At 38.8% G+C, this 17,290-nt stretch overlaps 1 protein-coding gene across 4 annotated transcripts in view; it reads left to right on the top strand.

Moving 5' to 3' along the window:
* The window catches only part of SLC25A21 (solute carrier family 25 member 21), a 531,270-nt gene that overhangs the window by 480,611 nt on the left and 33,369 nt on the right, over positions 1 to 17,290 (top strand). For all 4 annotated transcript variants that reach the window (XM_066344492.1, XM_066344496.1, XM_066344494.1 and 1 more), the window contains 2 exons: positions 577 to 636; positions 4,571 to 4,678. In XM_066344492.1, coding sequence (XP_066200589.1) covers positions 577 to 636; positions 4,571 to 4,678 — 168 coding nt within the window. The remainder of the gene's footprint in view (positions 1 to 576; positions 637 to 4,570; positions 4,679 to 17,290) is intronic.

Below are 17,290 nucleotides of genomic sequence, written 5' to 3'. Positions count from 1 at the left end.
CAAGTGCAGGACAGTCTGGCTTTAAGCAAGGATGGACCAGATGACCTCATTGGGTCCTTTCCTAGTTTATAATGATATCTTCATCATCACTGAGTATTGAGAAATTTCATGGAACAGTGGAAAGACACAGCAATACAAATGCAAGTTAAAGCAGAAAAGTGGATGTCTTTCTCAAGTTGGTTATTGGGCATTCAGTGGGAAAGCAATTCATAGAGAAAACAGAGGAGACCAAAGATTTCAGGTCTCTATGCCTATAATTTTGAATCACTGCCATAAAAAGGAAGTCTATTGATGTCTGGGGAAACTGAAAATGGTCATGGTAAATGGAAGCTGTATGGTTCATTTACTGCTATAAAGGATTCCATCAGCTCTTCTGTAGGTTATTATAGCTGCATTTGAAAATGTGAATGTTAAAGCAAGATCCAATAGCAACTACCCCAGACCAGATTAAAAACTTTTCAATGTTTTATCATTTTTTAAAAATGCTGGTTAATATGATTTACTAAAGAAACTTGAGTCAATTAAAGGGTTTGTTGCAAGAAATTATAAATCTCTGTGTTTGGTTTTGTTTCACAGTTTTTCACCTTTGAGCAGTATAAGAAATTGCTAGGATACGTGTCACTGTCACCAGCATTGGTAAGTGAGAATATTTATTATACTTAAGTGTGTATGTTATTTCATAAAGCAAACTCTAGAAACAAAAGCCTTTTGATTCCCCAAGCCCAACTCCTAAAATATGAATTTGAGTTATTCAATGTTCAGCTACTTGTTGAAAACCATCTTCCCAATAATTCACAATTTGGCTATTTTATAGCACCCACTGATGAATTTATAATAATAATGATATGGTAGAAAGGCTCATATGAAATACGGTGAAGAATGTAAAATAAAGAGTGCATTTGTCACAGACTCTTTTAAAGCCCAAACATCCATGTTTATCTAGCGTACATATCTATGCAAAATTCAGTATGCCTAGAATTATTTCCTAGCCAGTTACTTTTTCAGCTTTTACTTAGGCTGTAGTAAACATTGGACTTCAGGTTACTCTGTGGTCAGATGCAGACTGAAGAGCCTCTTACAGTCAGAGAGAATAGTGATCTTACAATGACACATCTTTTCTTCTTGGTGACTTTTGCTACTTTTCACAAAATGAGTTCAATTGTCTTGACCAGGTGGGTTCTGCAAATATGTGTGTGCAACGAGAACTTCAGAGGAAGCAAGTGCAGAAATTTCTTCAAATCTACAAAACAAAGTAAAATCTACATTGGCCCTCTCATTGAAAAATCCCCCCAGTTTGCCTGCTGTAATGTAACTCAAAACTCAACCAGAGAGGCGGCCTCAACTCTTTAATTACATTACTCGTAAAGGTTCACTTCAGAATATTTATTCTGCCAAATAGACTGTCCAAAAAGTGTCCGCTATTTAAAAAGTCATGCATATCTCTTTTCTAGGAAGGATCCTATTAAGAAAACTATTCATATGGCTTAGCATTATGACAAAGAAACCTCTTGCTCAGCCTCCTACCTAAACAGTGTGGCTCTGAGGTGGCCTTATATGAAAGAAGTGGCAGTGTGAGCCCTAAAATTAGCTAAGTTATTTTTTTTAATTCCTGAGTGTCTCTCTTAATGTCACTCTTCACTTTGAAAGCCATCTTATGAAAAGGACAATTCAAAACCTTTCTAGAAAAAAAAGACAATAAAATATGGTCTCCAGAGGGCCAGCCGGCTGTTTCCATGTGGAGCATTGGTACCATGTGAGAGAGCACAGTTCTCTTGGCTCTTTTGGGAGTTGAAGCAGAAAAGCATTTGGCCACTCCAGCTGCCGTAACCAAACGTATGCAAACTGTATACTGTATACAGTTTTCCCCTTTTCTTGAACTCACTTATTCCCGTTTCTTTTTGATACAGCTAGACACTAAAACAGCCATTAAATGTCCCCTGGTGCTCTCACATGAAAAGCCTAGGAGGCTGGGAACCCGACAGTTACTGCTTGTCTCTGGAACAATCTGAGTAACATGATCTGCTGATAGCTGATCAATTCTTTTGACAAGGGACTGCTGAACACTATTTGTGACAGCAAATATAGCTGAGTTTATAGAACAAAAAAAGTGAATTACTTGGGAGATTGCATATAGTAATAAAAACCTGAACATCTGGATTTTAGCTTTTTTAGTTAGAAAATTTGGGACCAGTATTTTTTTCCCCCTGCTTTTGACTTCCCTGTTGGAAGTCCAAGATACATGAATAAAATAGTTGGTCTACAAACATGTTTAAAATTGTAGTGAAGAAGCTTGAAAGGAAAGCATCATTAGTCCCTCCCTCCCTCCTGGAATCTGATACAATGCTGTCCATCCTTCCTGTCCATCTATACGTGCAATAGTAAGAGCGGTTTTTGTATATCACTTTACAAAGGGCTTTCACACAGGATTTTGAGCCTCAGAAGAACCTTGTTAAGTAGGGAGATTAGATACTATTGTCTTCATTTTACAGATGAGAAAACTGTGAATTATAAAGGATCCAGTGGTTTAGACACAGAGCTGCAGCCAGCACATACGGTGTCTTAATGAATGATGAAAAGGCAGCCCTTCCTTCTGACTGACGCTTGCTTCTGCGGGGCTCTGGCTCGGCAAGCAGGGTGCAGGCTGCACATCACGTTCCACACACACCTTTGTACTCATTAAACTAATTAAATTAATCTTTTTAGTTAAATTTTTTATTTAAAATTTAAATTTTAAATTAATTAGTTTAGTGAAAAAAATAGTTTAAAATAATGAAATTAATGTACCTGCCAGCTCTGGTCCAAATCAGCCAATAAGTGGCAAAACCAGGACCTAAATCCAGACCTTCTAGCTCTGGACCATTGGTGTCCCTTCTGAGGGTGTAGAGCATTCCTTTCCCCTGTTCCTTTTTAATCTCCTACTTTGAAGAAGTTAGAGACTCCTAGTAAGAGTTCTGTGTTCTTTACTCTTCATTGGCTTTCTTTCTCCTCTTAGTTTTAGACAGTACTGCCTCCTAGAATGAGAGCTTCAGCAGCACTAACTTCTTTTTTAGCATCTGTTTTGCAGGTCTGAGGCTTTGTTTCATTTTGTTTTCCTGCTGCGTGTGTGTGATGTGTGTGTGTCAATCATTGTGATTATTCTTTTTTACTTGATGCATATTTCCCATTTTATTAAAAAAATTTTATTTATAAAATTAAATTTAATGGGGTGATATTGATCAAAAAGAATACATAGGTTCCAGGTAAACAGCTCTATAGCATTTGAACTGTTGAGTATGTTGTGCGCCGATCACCCAAAGTCAGATCATTTTCCATCCTTGTGTACTTGTCCCTCTTCACTCCCCTCCTCTTCTCCCCCATCCCTCTTCCCCCAACCCTCTTCCACGAGTAACCACTTCACTCTTATCTATATCCATAAGTCTCAGTTATGTCCATAAGTCTCAGTTTTATGTCCCACTTATGTGTGAAATTATACAGTTCTTAACTTTTTTTTATTTACTTGTTTCATGTTCTCAAGGTCCATCCATGTTGTCGTAAATGGCAATATGTCATCATTTCTTATGGCTGAGTAGTATTCCTTTATCCAATCCTTTATCGAGGGACACTTCAGTTGTTTCCATGTGTCAGCCACTGTGAATAATACTGTGATGAACCTAGGGGTGCATGTGTCTTTGAATACCAATGCTTTTGAGTTTTTTGGGTAAATACTCAGTACAGGGTTTGCTGAGTCATATTATAGCTCTGTTCTTAATTTTTTGAGGTACCACCATACTTACATGATGGCTGTTTTTATACAGATTTTCTGAAAAACCTTTAAGTGTTCTACAGAAAAATTCTACAAAGTTGTTTTTTCCTACTGCAGACATTATTAACAATCGGCAGTAAGTCATTTTTTGATAAATGTTCTAGATTTTAGTTGAGGCCTTCAGAACAACCTACCCATTTCTGAACTCATTCCTTGGCTTCTAAGTCTAGAAGAATAGGGCAATTACTAGTTTGTTTGTTTTTAAATAGAGAAACAATGAATAAAAATTGCATTTTGTTTGATAATAGTTTAGAATAGTGACTAAGAATATGGTTATAAATTTAAATGTTTTCAGCTATACTGTTTGGTTACCTGAAATTTTGCTTTTTATAAACACTTTATTTGCAGTTCGGTTCCTTGAATTTTGTAATCTGCTCAATAAATATATTTAAGTAGATGTTTAAAAATGAAGCTCTCCTTTTACAAATCAAACTGTCTTTTAATTGTTACATGTGTAGATGTTTAAGTATTCACCTTAAATTAGTAAAACAACCTTTCTGTTCATTAAAGGGAAAAGTCATTATTAATGGGGCTTTGACATTTTCTTTTGAATTGTTAGGATGTGATTTGCAGCGTCTATAATTTCTTCTTTATGAATTGTCAGTATCGAACAAGAACTAAAGTTATTTAGTAATAGTATATAGATGTATTTACATAAGTTTCTCCATTCTCATTATAACATTCAATTACATAGTTTTATAAATAAGGTGCTTAATCCAGTACACATAATAACTTCTTTTAAAGTATTGATTGCTTTAATTTTTCTAGACATTTGCCATTGCTGGACTGGGATCTGGACTAACAGAAGCTGTTGTGGTTAATCCTTTCGAGGTAGTGAAAGTGGGCTTGCAAGCCAATCGGAACACATTTTCAGAGGTAATCACTTAAAGTTTTCCTATTGTTGTGGGAATGTAAAAAATATGTTTAAGTATATAGAAAAAATTGTGAACCCAGCTTGTATTCACTGGTTAAAGTCATAGAAAACTCTTGCTAAAGGAGTAGCCTAAAGTAGTCAAATTTCTCCCACAAGGAAAATGTTAACAAAATGTATTAAAGTCTGATGGACAAACACATGTTTACACATTTTTATTTTAGAGTTTTAATATAATGTATAATGACTTACTTGGAAATGGTTTCCCTACATTTGGCAACACTTCTATTTCATATTATACTAGAATTGACTATAGCAAAAGCCACTGAGGTGATAATATTATTGTGTTTCTATAAAATTTATGAAGTCATTTTTAAAAATTACCTCACTCCTTTCCCTACTCCACCCATGGCCCTCCCCCAAAGAGTCTGATCATCTGTCAAGCTTGTCTTTTGGTTAAATCTCAATGAGCAAGTTACTGAAGCTGTGTAGACATCACCACTTGGATAATGATAGGTCTTGACAATTAATCGCTGGTACATGATGTTCTGTAAAGACATCTTCCCTTGGAGTGTGCTGCCTTCTTCCTCTCATTTGCCTAATAATTCTCATTACCACTAAGCCCAACTGTTCTTTTTTTAAATTATTTTTATTTATTCATTTTAGAGAAGAGAGACAGAGAGACGGAAAGAGACAGAGAGAAAGAAGGGGGAGAAGCAGAAAGCATCAACTCTTATATGTGCCTTGACTGGACAAGCCCGGGGTTTTGAACCAGCAATCTCAGCGTTCCAGGTCAACGCTTGACCCACTGTGCCCCCACAGATCAGGCCAAGCCCAACTGTTCTTGCTTTATTCTTTTGGGTGCCAAGAACAAGGTAGAGAAAAAATAAGGGGTTTGGTATTCCAATTCCTTTCTAAGCATTTAAATTTAATTCTACAACTGGGTAGCATGTGGTATAAATTGGTTTGGAGTATTTGCTGATCTGAATGTGTCTGTAGAAAAGTTCCCCTGCTTACTACATAAGCAGCTGCCAGTGGGTGGAGATCACCCTCATTCCCTCCCATCTTCCTACCTGCTGGTACTGCCTGAGAGCTGCCTGGCAGCAACTTGAGCAGGGGTGTGGGAATGGGGGCTGGGGAGCGCTCACCCATAGCTGCCAGGGCCTGAGGAAGACAGAGTCGGCCCGCTACAGCAGATGGTATCTGTTGTATTGACTCAGATGAAGTCAATCCTAAGTAAGGGAGATTTTTTTTTCCCTTTTATGTTTCAAAAGATTGTTTTAATTGCAGGATATGTAGCACTTTAGAAATGGTTGAAAATCCCTGTATTATCCTAGTCTTTGTTTCTGTTTTTGCTTTCTTTTATTCTTCCTTGAATGTTGGGAAAATATGAGAAGAACTAGGAAGAAATAAAAGAAACAATTTTCAAATGCCTTATCAATGGGGAGCATTTGAAACATTCCCCATGGAATCTGCTCAAGGAACACTTGGTTTGTTAGACTGGGAGAATTAGCAGCTAGAAGCAGGGGCGGATTAAGGTTGGTTGAGGCCCAGGGCACAGAAAAAAATATTGGGCTTCTTAAAAAAAGAGAGACAGGGAAAATAAAAATACATGTTAACCATATTTTTATTTTATTTTATTTTTTATTAATTTTAATGGGGTGACATAACCATATTTTTAAATAAATAAAAAATATTATGTACCATTAAAGTTAAAATTGCGCATATAAAATCAAACTTGGTGTCATTAGAAAAAAGTGTAAAGTTGGGGTTTTGTGGGGCCCTTCAGAAGCTGGAGCCCAGGGCGCGTGCCCGGTGTGCCCGCCGTTAAATCTGCCTCTGGCCAGAAGAAAATTTTGGAACTCTGCATCTAATCCCTCATTTTCCCCACTGGGAAGCTTGTCTTAGAGCAGCAGTGAATAAGCAAAGGGACTGACTGGCCGTGAACTGCAGTCCTTTCTCAAGGCAGCATGGGAAGCGGAGGCTGTGAGCAGGGAAGTGCCACGGAGCTCACAGGACTGAAAATAATGGGTTATCACAGCACTTCCACTCGTACCTAATGTACTTTTTCTCTCCTCTGCTCTCTGCGAGGTTCTACACTGAGGCCAAGTAAGAGCTGTTAACGTTCTGCATGTGTTAAGGCCTTGCTAGAACATGGTCAGTACCTTTCCAGCCCCACACAAGAATGCTGCATGTGTATGTGTTCCCAGGTCATCACACGAATACCATCTGTGTAAATTGTTTATGTCTATGCAGCCGTTTTCTAAGTGGAGAAGAAAGGGGTACTTGTTTGAGATCCTTTCTTTTGCATAATCCACTGAATTGGATTCATTGTCAGATATTTGCTTAGACAAAATAAAGTATATCAGGTATGTACATTAAAAGAAACATTGCAATATTACTTCAACTAGTCAGAACTAAGCACAGTAAGGAACACAGAGGTCACACGTATCAGCAACTATTAGGATTCAGTAGCTGAACTGAGGTGCCTCTTTATAGGCAATATTGATTAAATCGAAAGTTGTTAGTAGTGCAGTCACCAACATAAAGTAATGGAAGTGTGCCTATCGCAAAAAATATCTGAAAGAGATAACACAGGAAGAATAGAAAATTTGGACCTATTTGATTAAAAATAACTACCTGATACTTTGGCAGTGCAGCTATTTTCTGTGTCTTTTGTCTAAGATCCATTAATTCCAGCACCTTCCTCCAGTGACTAGCACTTTCTTTTTCCAAAAAAAGGATGCCTTTTTCTTCTTCTGAACCTATGTTATGCTCATCTAAACATAATACTCACAAAAATTAGGGGATATTTCAAAATAAATATGAAGCGATAAAAAAAGAAGCTTTTTTTTTTTTATTAAACAAGAACATCAGAAAAGCAAATGACAAGTCAGAGAAAGTTGTTTGATTATGCAAATGAGATGCAAAACCAGCTTTGATATCATTGGTGAAAATGCACTATACAAAAGCCTGAAGGTGCTGGAGTATCTGCACGTTCCCTGAGCCCTAGTTTTTGTGAGCAGTGTATTAGGTGTGTTCACTTCAGCATTCATATGGCCAAGAATAATTATTGCTCTCTTTACTCCAAAGCTTTGTGGGTTGTTAAGAAGTAGGGGGAGTCGGGGGTTGAGGGTGGAGTAGGGGAAGAAGAAGGAAGAAAGGAAGAAACTAATTAATTTATGCTCAGTGCACTTAAAAATTATACTTCTTTTATTTTAAGAAAAAGTTTCAGTCTAAATATAAAGGTAATGAATATTTATGTTAGAAAACACCCAAAAACTATGTATTTCTTTGTATACATATGTATATAAATGTACTAAAATAATCTAGAGCAGCACTGTCCAATAGAAATGTAATGTGAGCCACATTTTCTAGTAGCTATATTTAAAAGGGTAAAAAGAAACAGATGAAATTAATTTAATACTATATTTTATTTAACCTAATATATCCAAAATATTATCATTTCAACATGTAATCACTATAAAAATTATATGAGATAATTTGCACTCTATTTTCATACTTAGCCTTTAAATCTCATGTATGTTTTATGCTTGAAAGCACATTTGAATTTGAACTAGGACATTTCAAGTGCTGAATAGCCACATGGGTAGGGATGTCCTTATAGGGAAATGCTGGTCTAGAGGAATTCAGACAAATATCTCAATGGTTACCTCAGGAAAGGAGGTTGGAGTTGGGGAGAGTAAGGCAAGAATTTAACAGAATGGTTTTGAGTAAATGTTTAATATGAGAACATATGGCCCTGGCCAGCGGTTCAGTGGATAGAGAACCAGCCCAATGTATGGATGTCCCAAGTTCGATCCCTAGTTAGGGCACACAGGAGAAGCGACCATCTACTTCTCTTCCCCTCCCTCTCCCACTTCTTTCCAGTGGCTTGAGCATGGCCCTAGGCACTGAGTATAGCTCGTTATTCGAGCATCAGCCCCAGACAGGGGTTGCCAGGTGGATCCCAGTCAGGGCACATGCAGAAGTCTGTCTCTCTATCTCCCCTCCTCTCATCTAAAAAGAGAGAGAATGTGTGTGTGTGAGAGAGATCATAGTCAGTATTCTGTGAATATTTACTCTAAAAAGTAACAGCTGCTCATCATAGAAGATTTGGAAATATATAACAGTATAGAGAAAAGTAAGTGATCCCAAATGAAAAGTTCCAGTGGCTCTGCCAGGATCAAGCTTGTTTTCAGGGAGAAGCTTCTCAGTGGCTCCCGGTGGGGATGACTGGCTAGCTGGTCTTAGGACTCACCAGAGTCCTCTTTTGTTAGGAAAGAATAATAGTAATAGTCACAGCAAATGGTGTAACGATGGTTAAAAGAGATATATTTGTAAAGCTGCTAATACAGTCTGGTATATAGTGATGATTTAATAAGTGTTAGTGGTTATTATTATTATAGCATGCTTTTTATGAGACTTTAAATGTGATGATATATGCAAATATCTTCATACAGCACCTGGTACATGGTAGGCATTCAACCAAAGATAACTTATTTCTAGTTGATCTTATAACTCCTTAAGTGTAAGTAGAGACAGATTTATCGAGATGTCCCCCTGATTAATATTAAGCAGTCACAGCTGACACCAGTGTGGGCATGAGAACAGCTCATTGAGCAATGGTCTTCTTCATTAGGTCATTCTCGGCTGCCAGTATGATCCATTTAACCTAATTCTTTATCAAGACCAACGGGCTGACAGCCTACTTTTATGCCTATTGACAAGGTCTTTAAACTCAGATGCAGGTCCACTGTCATCAACAATAGCAGCTGGATATCTGCTTGCTATAAATAACGAGCATATAGCAGCAGAAGTTAGAGGTGAAACCAAAAGCATTTGAAGCCACTTTGAAATGAATTCTACAACAATCAAGATATTCTTCCTTGGAATAGTCGTATAAAGTTAATATGGGTTCTTGGTCAAGACTTCTTAGTCACTTCCCTGGAGGTTGTGAAGTGAGCTCATTTTGAACCTTTTCAGCTGCTTACAGCTAGCAGAGGTGGTGGAATGCTAAATGGATGGGCAGATGCAGAATGATGACTTGACAGCCCATTTAAGAAAAGCAGAGCAGTTTCCCCAGAATCATTTTGCAAGTAGATAACTCTTGCTCTGCAAATACTGTGAGTTTCTCAGGCAGCATGTCTTCCCTCTCCTGGGCATGAACCACCCTAGATGCTACACAGTAATTGTGACTTTTCCTATGTGGTCAGTCTGAGGAAGGGAGTCACTAATGGATCCTTCATACATGAACATTTTCTAAGAAGTTGCTGATGTTGAGAGGGGCTCTTCACTGGAATGCCGGCTAAGCATTCGATATTACAGTAGTCGATATTACACTTAACATCACACTTAAGCCATAGAGGCAATGGCAGAGTGATGAAATGGGAGCAGAAGGACAGCCATGGTCCAGGGTCTGCAGACCGTGGTCTAGAACAAGGTTGTGGGATATAAGAAGATGCCCCTGGTCCGATGGGGAGGGCATGGCTGATAAAGAGCCAGAATGGGGGCCTCTGAACCATAAGATTCAGGGACAGGGGCCCCTCTAGCTGGGGTTCAAGGGCATGACTGGGTGGGAGCAGAGACTGTGTCTGTTATGCTCTTGGAGCCCTGAGTGCAGCTCCCATCAGGCTTTCCCAGGAATGACAGGTGCTCTCTGCTTCCAGCTGCCTGAGTTCTCCCCTCTGTGGTCTAGGACTGATTTTCTAGCCAATTAGAAGTATGCTATCCATAAAATATCCCTTTCACCCAGATTAGCCATAAACTATTCTAAAAATATAAAGGAAATTGTGGTTAATTTGGTTTCTGATACTTCTCTCATATTCTCCCAGCTTTTGTATAAAGTATTTAAATAGGTGTGATTGACTTGTCTTCACGTTTTAAATTGCCACAATATCAAAGACTGTAAGCCCCTCCATACCTCCTCCAATTCCAACACTAGAATCTTGGCCAACATGTTAAAATTCACAGTGAATACAAAAAAAAAAAAAAAACTGGTTTGAAAAGAAAGAAAGAGAACAAAAGGGAGGGAGGGGGGGAGGGAGGAAAAGGAAAAAAGAAAGAAAGAAAAAGAAAAACAGAAAGAAAGAGTTCTGGTCTCTAATTTAAATATACTTACCTTCTGTGAGGAGCAGAGTAATCACAGCTTTATCATGCTCTGGTTTGGCTCAGTGAGTATCAAAACATGTTCAGATAAAATCCGGGTAGACCCTGATTTCGCCCTGTCCTTCAAACTCAACACCAAGCAAAGTGTGGTTCTGGTCTGTAGTCTTTTTGGTTAGGGACTAGGCTTGCCCAAGGATTTCTCTACTGAAGATGGTTTGCACATCACTCTTGCCAAAAGCGTGACTTTGTAGCTCGTTGTCCTTATAAGAACTTTCTCCCCTCCTAATGGGATGGGTGGGGTTTTTTTTATCTGTACACTTACAAGACCTGGAAGTCTCATATCAGCTGTGTGAAGCCAAGCAGTATTCGGCTGGTATGCTTTCTGCTAGCCTGGAAAATGTGAATTTCTCCCCAGGAGCAAAATCTTGTATGAATTGTTTCCCAGTTTTTTCTGCACTTTGAAATCTACTTCAAAGTTATTATTTGGCTAACGGGTTATGTTTCCCTTCCCTTGAGGTCTCCCTCTGATATGTGGATGGGGCCCACGTTTTCCTTCTAGTCTGTCCTTTTTATCTGCATTACATATGAACATGATCGTTCTCACCCCAAAACACAAAACTAAGCCTTTAAGAAATTGCAAGAAACCTCTTTCACCTCTGTTTTGTTTTTGAAGATATTCAGTCCAAGGGAAAAAAATATAGTCTTCTACATATGCTCTATGATTATAGTTTTAGGGATCCATGAATAAATAGCAATCGTGTCATGGATAGGAGAATCTTTGAAGATAGGGATTTTTTTGTTGAATCTGGTTTTGAAGCGTACCATTATATACAGTTCTAAACATTTTTTTCCTGGGGGCTTAAAATCTAATAGAAGCCAATTAAATCACATATGATATCACAATGCTTGGTGATTGTTTTCTCTGTAAACAATTAACAAATGTCTAAATTTAGATATATTATGTAGAATCAGCATAAAGTGAATAAAAGGACTGTGCTTTGTGACCATCTCTTTCAAGAAGATGAAGTTGAGTTATATAGAGAGTGAGTGTGTGACTTTGTTTACAGATAGTATGAGAAGCCAGCTTCCAGGGCATGTCAATGGTTATGAATGATGTATTGAGTTCAGTTGAAATTTTTCCGGCATTACTATGAAACACTGCCTGGAAACTGTTCAGTCCATAAATTATTTCTTTCCAGTCTATGATTCTTGTGGGCATAAAAGTGAATTATATATATGAATCCATTCCTACAGTTATCTTTCAACAATACCTAAGGCAGCAGCCAAGTTGCCTCTCTATTATCATTTACAGAAAATAGCCTTTAGTCTTCCATTCAGCTGTGCCAGCAACTGTAGACTTTTGCTTTCAGAATGGAGACTTTGAAGTAATGATAATCACTACCATTTACAGAACATCTACTACATGCCAGACACTATGCCACATGCCTTATGTGGTTTTTCTTTATTTGATTTTCTAACAAATGTATGTAATTCTTTTAAATTACAAAAGTAATACATGGAGTTTCTTTTCACAAGTCAAGTAATACAGAGCTATCTAATGAGAAAAATAACTGACGATTTCTGCCAACACCTCCCTCTAATCCTATTGCTGTTGTAATGACTGTATATCCCCCCTTTTCGTGATGTTCCCTCACACTTGGTATTCCAAATCCTCCCATTATCCCCATAAGATGGCTTTACCTCTATTTTATAGATAGGGAAAATAAAGCCTAATGAAAGTAATGTCTCTAAGAAACTGAGTATTAATGTAGAGGTCTCTTTCTAGTCAGCCTCAGTTATTTCATTGGGATGAAGAAATGTGCTTAATTAAGAAGCTGAAGGGAAAATCAAAGGTGTTTCTGGACCCATGAAAAGCAACCATGTTGCTGGTTTCCTCTGGCAGTTTTACCTGTGCTCTGGTCCCCTCCACCTCTGCCCTGCCAACAGTGCAGGGGCAAGGCACCGTGTCAGTGCCCTGGTCTCCTAGAAGCCCCGTGCTCCTCCAGGGATGAGTATTTGGAATCAACATAGTATTAATGTAGCTTTGTCGCTCAGCATTTGGGAGAGTTTATTTACAGTAAATCATTCTCACAGATCGTTTTTTAAAAAACCTATTTTTTTAATATAACACTCTAGATAATGTATAATTACATTTTAGGTATCTTTTTGTCCATTATTATGACCTATTTAAATAAGCTGTAATGCTAAATTAGTGAAGTATCTAAGCTAAAATAAATTGTAAATGTGGGATTTTTTTGGCCTGACTCCTCTCCTTTCACTTACATTTTATTTCAAATAAATGGAATGGTGGGTTTTTTTCCTCAAATTTATGAAAATTCTTCAAAACTTCATTTGAGTAATGAAAAGTATAAGTGATCATCCATCCCTGAAGAGCAAGGGTATTTTCCTACATAGTTCTGGCAGTTGGGATTTCTCTTTTTAGGCAAAGCAGTATTTTTCTAAAGGACCCAGATATGGACACTTGCTCCATTGTATAAACCTCTCATCCAGTCTGCTTTTCAACCATTTGATGAAGTCCGGTGCAACACCTTATTCTATTCACTCTAAAATGCAACAAAATTTACCTCACCAGAGGAAGCAAGTAAAGGAACAAATGTGGAGTGTGCTGTGTTTTGACATGGTGTGCCGAGAGCTCTTCCCTGGTTTTAGGGATAAGAAATCCACTGACATACTTCCCTCGCCTGTAACTACTGGCCATCCTGTGATCGCTGTTTATCCAGGGAACAGTGCCTCCCATCTAAAACTTCTGCCTGTGACTTCGCAAGCTATTTAGAGCCAGCTATGGTCAATAGTTAGATGTAAGAACTCCAGAAAAAATGGCGTGAGCTGCCATACATCATCTCAGAGATTTGTGGGTAATACTGAGCTCTCAGAGAACAAGGACTCAGTGCCCTGGAGTGGTGCCTGGGAGCATTGGATAGGCAAAGGATCTTCTCTCTTTATTAAGCTTCTTAAGGACTTTTAAAACAGAAATTTGATTCCATAGTTCATAATTATCATGGAACCTTCTCATGGGTAGATATAAAAATTATCAGCATACCTCTGCAACTAAAAATCAAAGCAAATATATCTATGTTTCTAGAATATGAGCTAAGTACTGTACTAGACACTTAGCATAGTACATGACACCTTAGGAGGCACTCAGTAGATATTGCCGAATAAATGGTGGATGAAAGAACAGGGAGTTCCCAGAACTAGCAGTTGGCAATAGCAGAAATCAAAGTTAAAGATGGTTTTGAGTTCCCTCACTTGGAAATACTGTGGCAGGGACCAGTGAACTGCGATTTCCAGAAGGAACGTGAAAAGCAGTGTGGCCGGTGTCACACCAATCCACTATTCTTCCATGCTGGTAGCTCTGGTGCAGTCAATAAAAGTTACATCTAGAAAAGTTAGAATGCCATCTGGTAACTAAATATGGAAATTGGAATGAGTCTAAATATTGGAAGGAAACCAAACTCTTGGTGACCTGCTGGATTGGATAGTATTGGAATCATTTGGCTGATGATGCTGATCAGTCACCACTTGGTTTTGAAATGAAAGCCCAGTAATCAAATAAGTTTAGTAAAATTCCTTGTGTTTACAGAGATCTATTCAAAGTGATTCTATATTTTCCTATTTAAGCATCCTAGCGGAAGTCATGTTTTGCCTTTTCTAACTCAATATTTGCTTACATGTGTGTGATACAATGCCGCTGAATGAAGCAAAAAACACACTTCTAATTTTTATGGGAATTAGAATTCAGGCTTTCTTTAATCTCAAGGGCCCACGGTGCAAGAAAAGTGCATTTGTGTTATCTATCTGTAGGAGTTGTATTGTCAAACTCTGAAAATCGTACTGCATTTTTGACAAGAATGAATCCACAGAATGTGAACAGCACTTGGATTAGAAGCAGAATTCTCATTAAGCCATTTACCAGTGTTTTCCTTAAAGAATACTACATAACAATCCTTGGTTTCCTCACCTGCCAAAGGAGAAGCTTATGCCTGCTGCCCATCTTACAGTTGTTTTGAGAGAAACCGTCATGTATGGCAGGATAGCAGAACTGTGCCGAGTATGAAAGTACGAACTTGGAGTCATGACCTATTGGAGGGAGGAGAGGGTGACTCAGTTTGTACTTGACACTACCACTCACTCTGTAATCTTTGGCCAATAACTTAAACCTAGTTTCTTCATCTGTCAGATGGGGGTAACGATAATGCTTATCTCACACACTTCTTGAGAGGATCAAATAAGATGATACATATATAAAGTACTAAGGATCTATAATAGTGAATAATATTGATGAGCACATACTGTGTTCCAGGTACCTGATAACTACATAAATGTGTTCTCTAGGCTGTAATCTGTGTGAGGCAGAGGCCCAGTTAGTGTGTTTTTCCATTGCCAACCTTTGCTCCTGTGTGGTCTTACTCCTACAGTCCATAAACGTACAGTGTGAGTTCTTACCTATGATTCTTGCTGAGGGATAGGGACCAGGCCAATTTACAGGTTCTGCTGCTCCAAAGAGGAAAGCCTCTGAGGTAAAGAACTGGCGTGGAAGGAGATCTCTAGCCCAGGGATTGAATTTGGTTGAGCCTCAGGAAACAGACCTATGATTTGCATTGTGGATGCATTTCTTCTGGCTTTGTCGCAGGGGCCCAGGGCTTGGGAAAGGGAAAGGATAGTCAGAAGGAATGAGAAGAGGCTGGTTGTTCATGTCTTTCCTCTCCCTCGAATCAGCTTCCACCTTTTGATTGTCATTGCCTTTAACTAACAAAATAATTACCTGTTATTATTATAACTACCTTTTTTTTTTTTTTTTGCATTTTTCCGAAGCTGAAGCTGGAAGCGGGGAGGCAGTCAGACAGACTCCCACATGCGCCCAACCGGGATCCACCCGGCATGCCCACCAGGGGGCGATGCTCTGCCCACAGGGGGCGATACTCTGCCCCTCTGGGGCGTCACTCTGTTGCATCCAGAGCCATTCTAGCGCCTGAGGCAGAGGCCACAGAGCCATCCTCAGTGCCCGGGCCATCTTTGCTCCAATGGAGCCTCCGCTGCGGGAGGGGAAGAGAGAGAGACAGAGAGGAAAAAGAGGGGGAGGGGGAAGAAGCAGATGGGCGTTTCTCCTATGTTCCCTGGCCGGGAATCGAACCTGGGACTCCTGCACGCCAGGCCGACACTCTACCACTGAGCCAACCGGCCAGGGCTTATAACTACCTTTTTAACAGAACATTGCTATTATTATTGAAAGCTAGCGTACAGTGAATTCTTACCTAGAACAAAAGTCATTGACGTATTTATCATCACAACCATTCTATGAAGACTGTATTATTATCCTTATTTCACAGATGAGTGAAGTGAGGATAAAATAGTTGCCACACTAATGAATGGTGTTGCTGAGACTCAGATCTGGGGCTATCTGGCTCCGACCGCCTGTATCTAGCCTTCGATTTACTTAATGATTCTTCCTAGAGTTCAAACTCAACAAGGCACATGAGTTCAAAATCCACATGCTATACTGTTTTGCACCCACATAACACCCAAGCCAGTGAAAACCAGGCAGTAGACTACCAATGAATGCCATTTGATATTTGTTCATCTTCACCAAGATCTAGCAGAAGTCTTCTCTTTTAATTCTGATAATTTAGCACACTAGCATTTTTAAACCATAGAAACATCTTTAGACATGTTTTATTTAAAGAAAGCTGTATTGATCTGCACTTTCATTCAGAGCTGTTGGTTCCTGTTTTGCTCTCGAACCTAGATGGCCTCTGAGTTCTCATCTTCCTGAACTGCCAGGCCTCAGAGCAGGTGAGGCTGGAGAGAAAGCTTGAGGTAGCTGCGGGAGGCACCTCTGCTGGCCAGCCTGCACCCAGGCGGCCTCGCTTCTGCTCTGCTCCTTCCATGGCCAGGAGAAGGCTGCCTCCTTCCCTCTGCCCTCCAGCCTGCCTTCCTGAGCAACAGCCCTGTGCCTAGCAGTTTGCTCAGAACTTCTCAAGTCTCTTCAGCAGAAATGAACTTTGGCTCAAAATGTCCTCAAGCCTATTTTGAAAACCAAAATAAACAATTTGGGTTGATAGTCAGTGTGCCAGAACACAAACAAAAAAGTCCCATTTTGTAAAACAAAGTGAACTCTGACCTTCTGAGAACTCTTGCTTTTCCTACATGAAATATCTTTTGTTGTTTTAAGATAGGTTTTCATGTAATTTTTTTTCATGTTACAAAAAAAAGGGTTTCTTTAAGCTTAATATAATTTATTACAACCAATCCTCTAAATGAAAAGATGAAGCTGAGTGTAAAATTGTTGCTAGAGTTTTAAAAATATTTATAAGCAAAAACTATAGGATTTACTATATCAACAAGCTCAGTTAATGTATTATGTTAATGACAGAACTATAAATACAAGTTAGAGTAAAAGCCTTGATTGGATTTGCTCTATTCTGTTCTGCTGATGCAGCTTTAATTGCACATGATGAGAAAACACTTGAAGTCAGAAAGCATATCAG

Source organism: Saccopteryx leptura, chromosome 6 (assembly GCF_036850995.1).
Source record: "Saccopteryx leptura isolate mSacLep1 chromosome 6, mSacLep1_pri_phased_curated, whole genome shotgun sequence".
NCBI classification, from domain to species: Eukaryota; Metazoa; Chordata; class Mammalia; order Chiroptera; family Emballonuridae; genus Saccopteryx; species Saccopteryx leptura.
The sequence above is the reverse complement of the archived record's forward strand: the minus strand, read 5'-3'. Positions and strand labels throughout refer to the sequence as shown.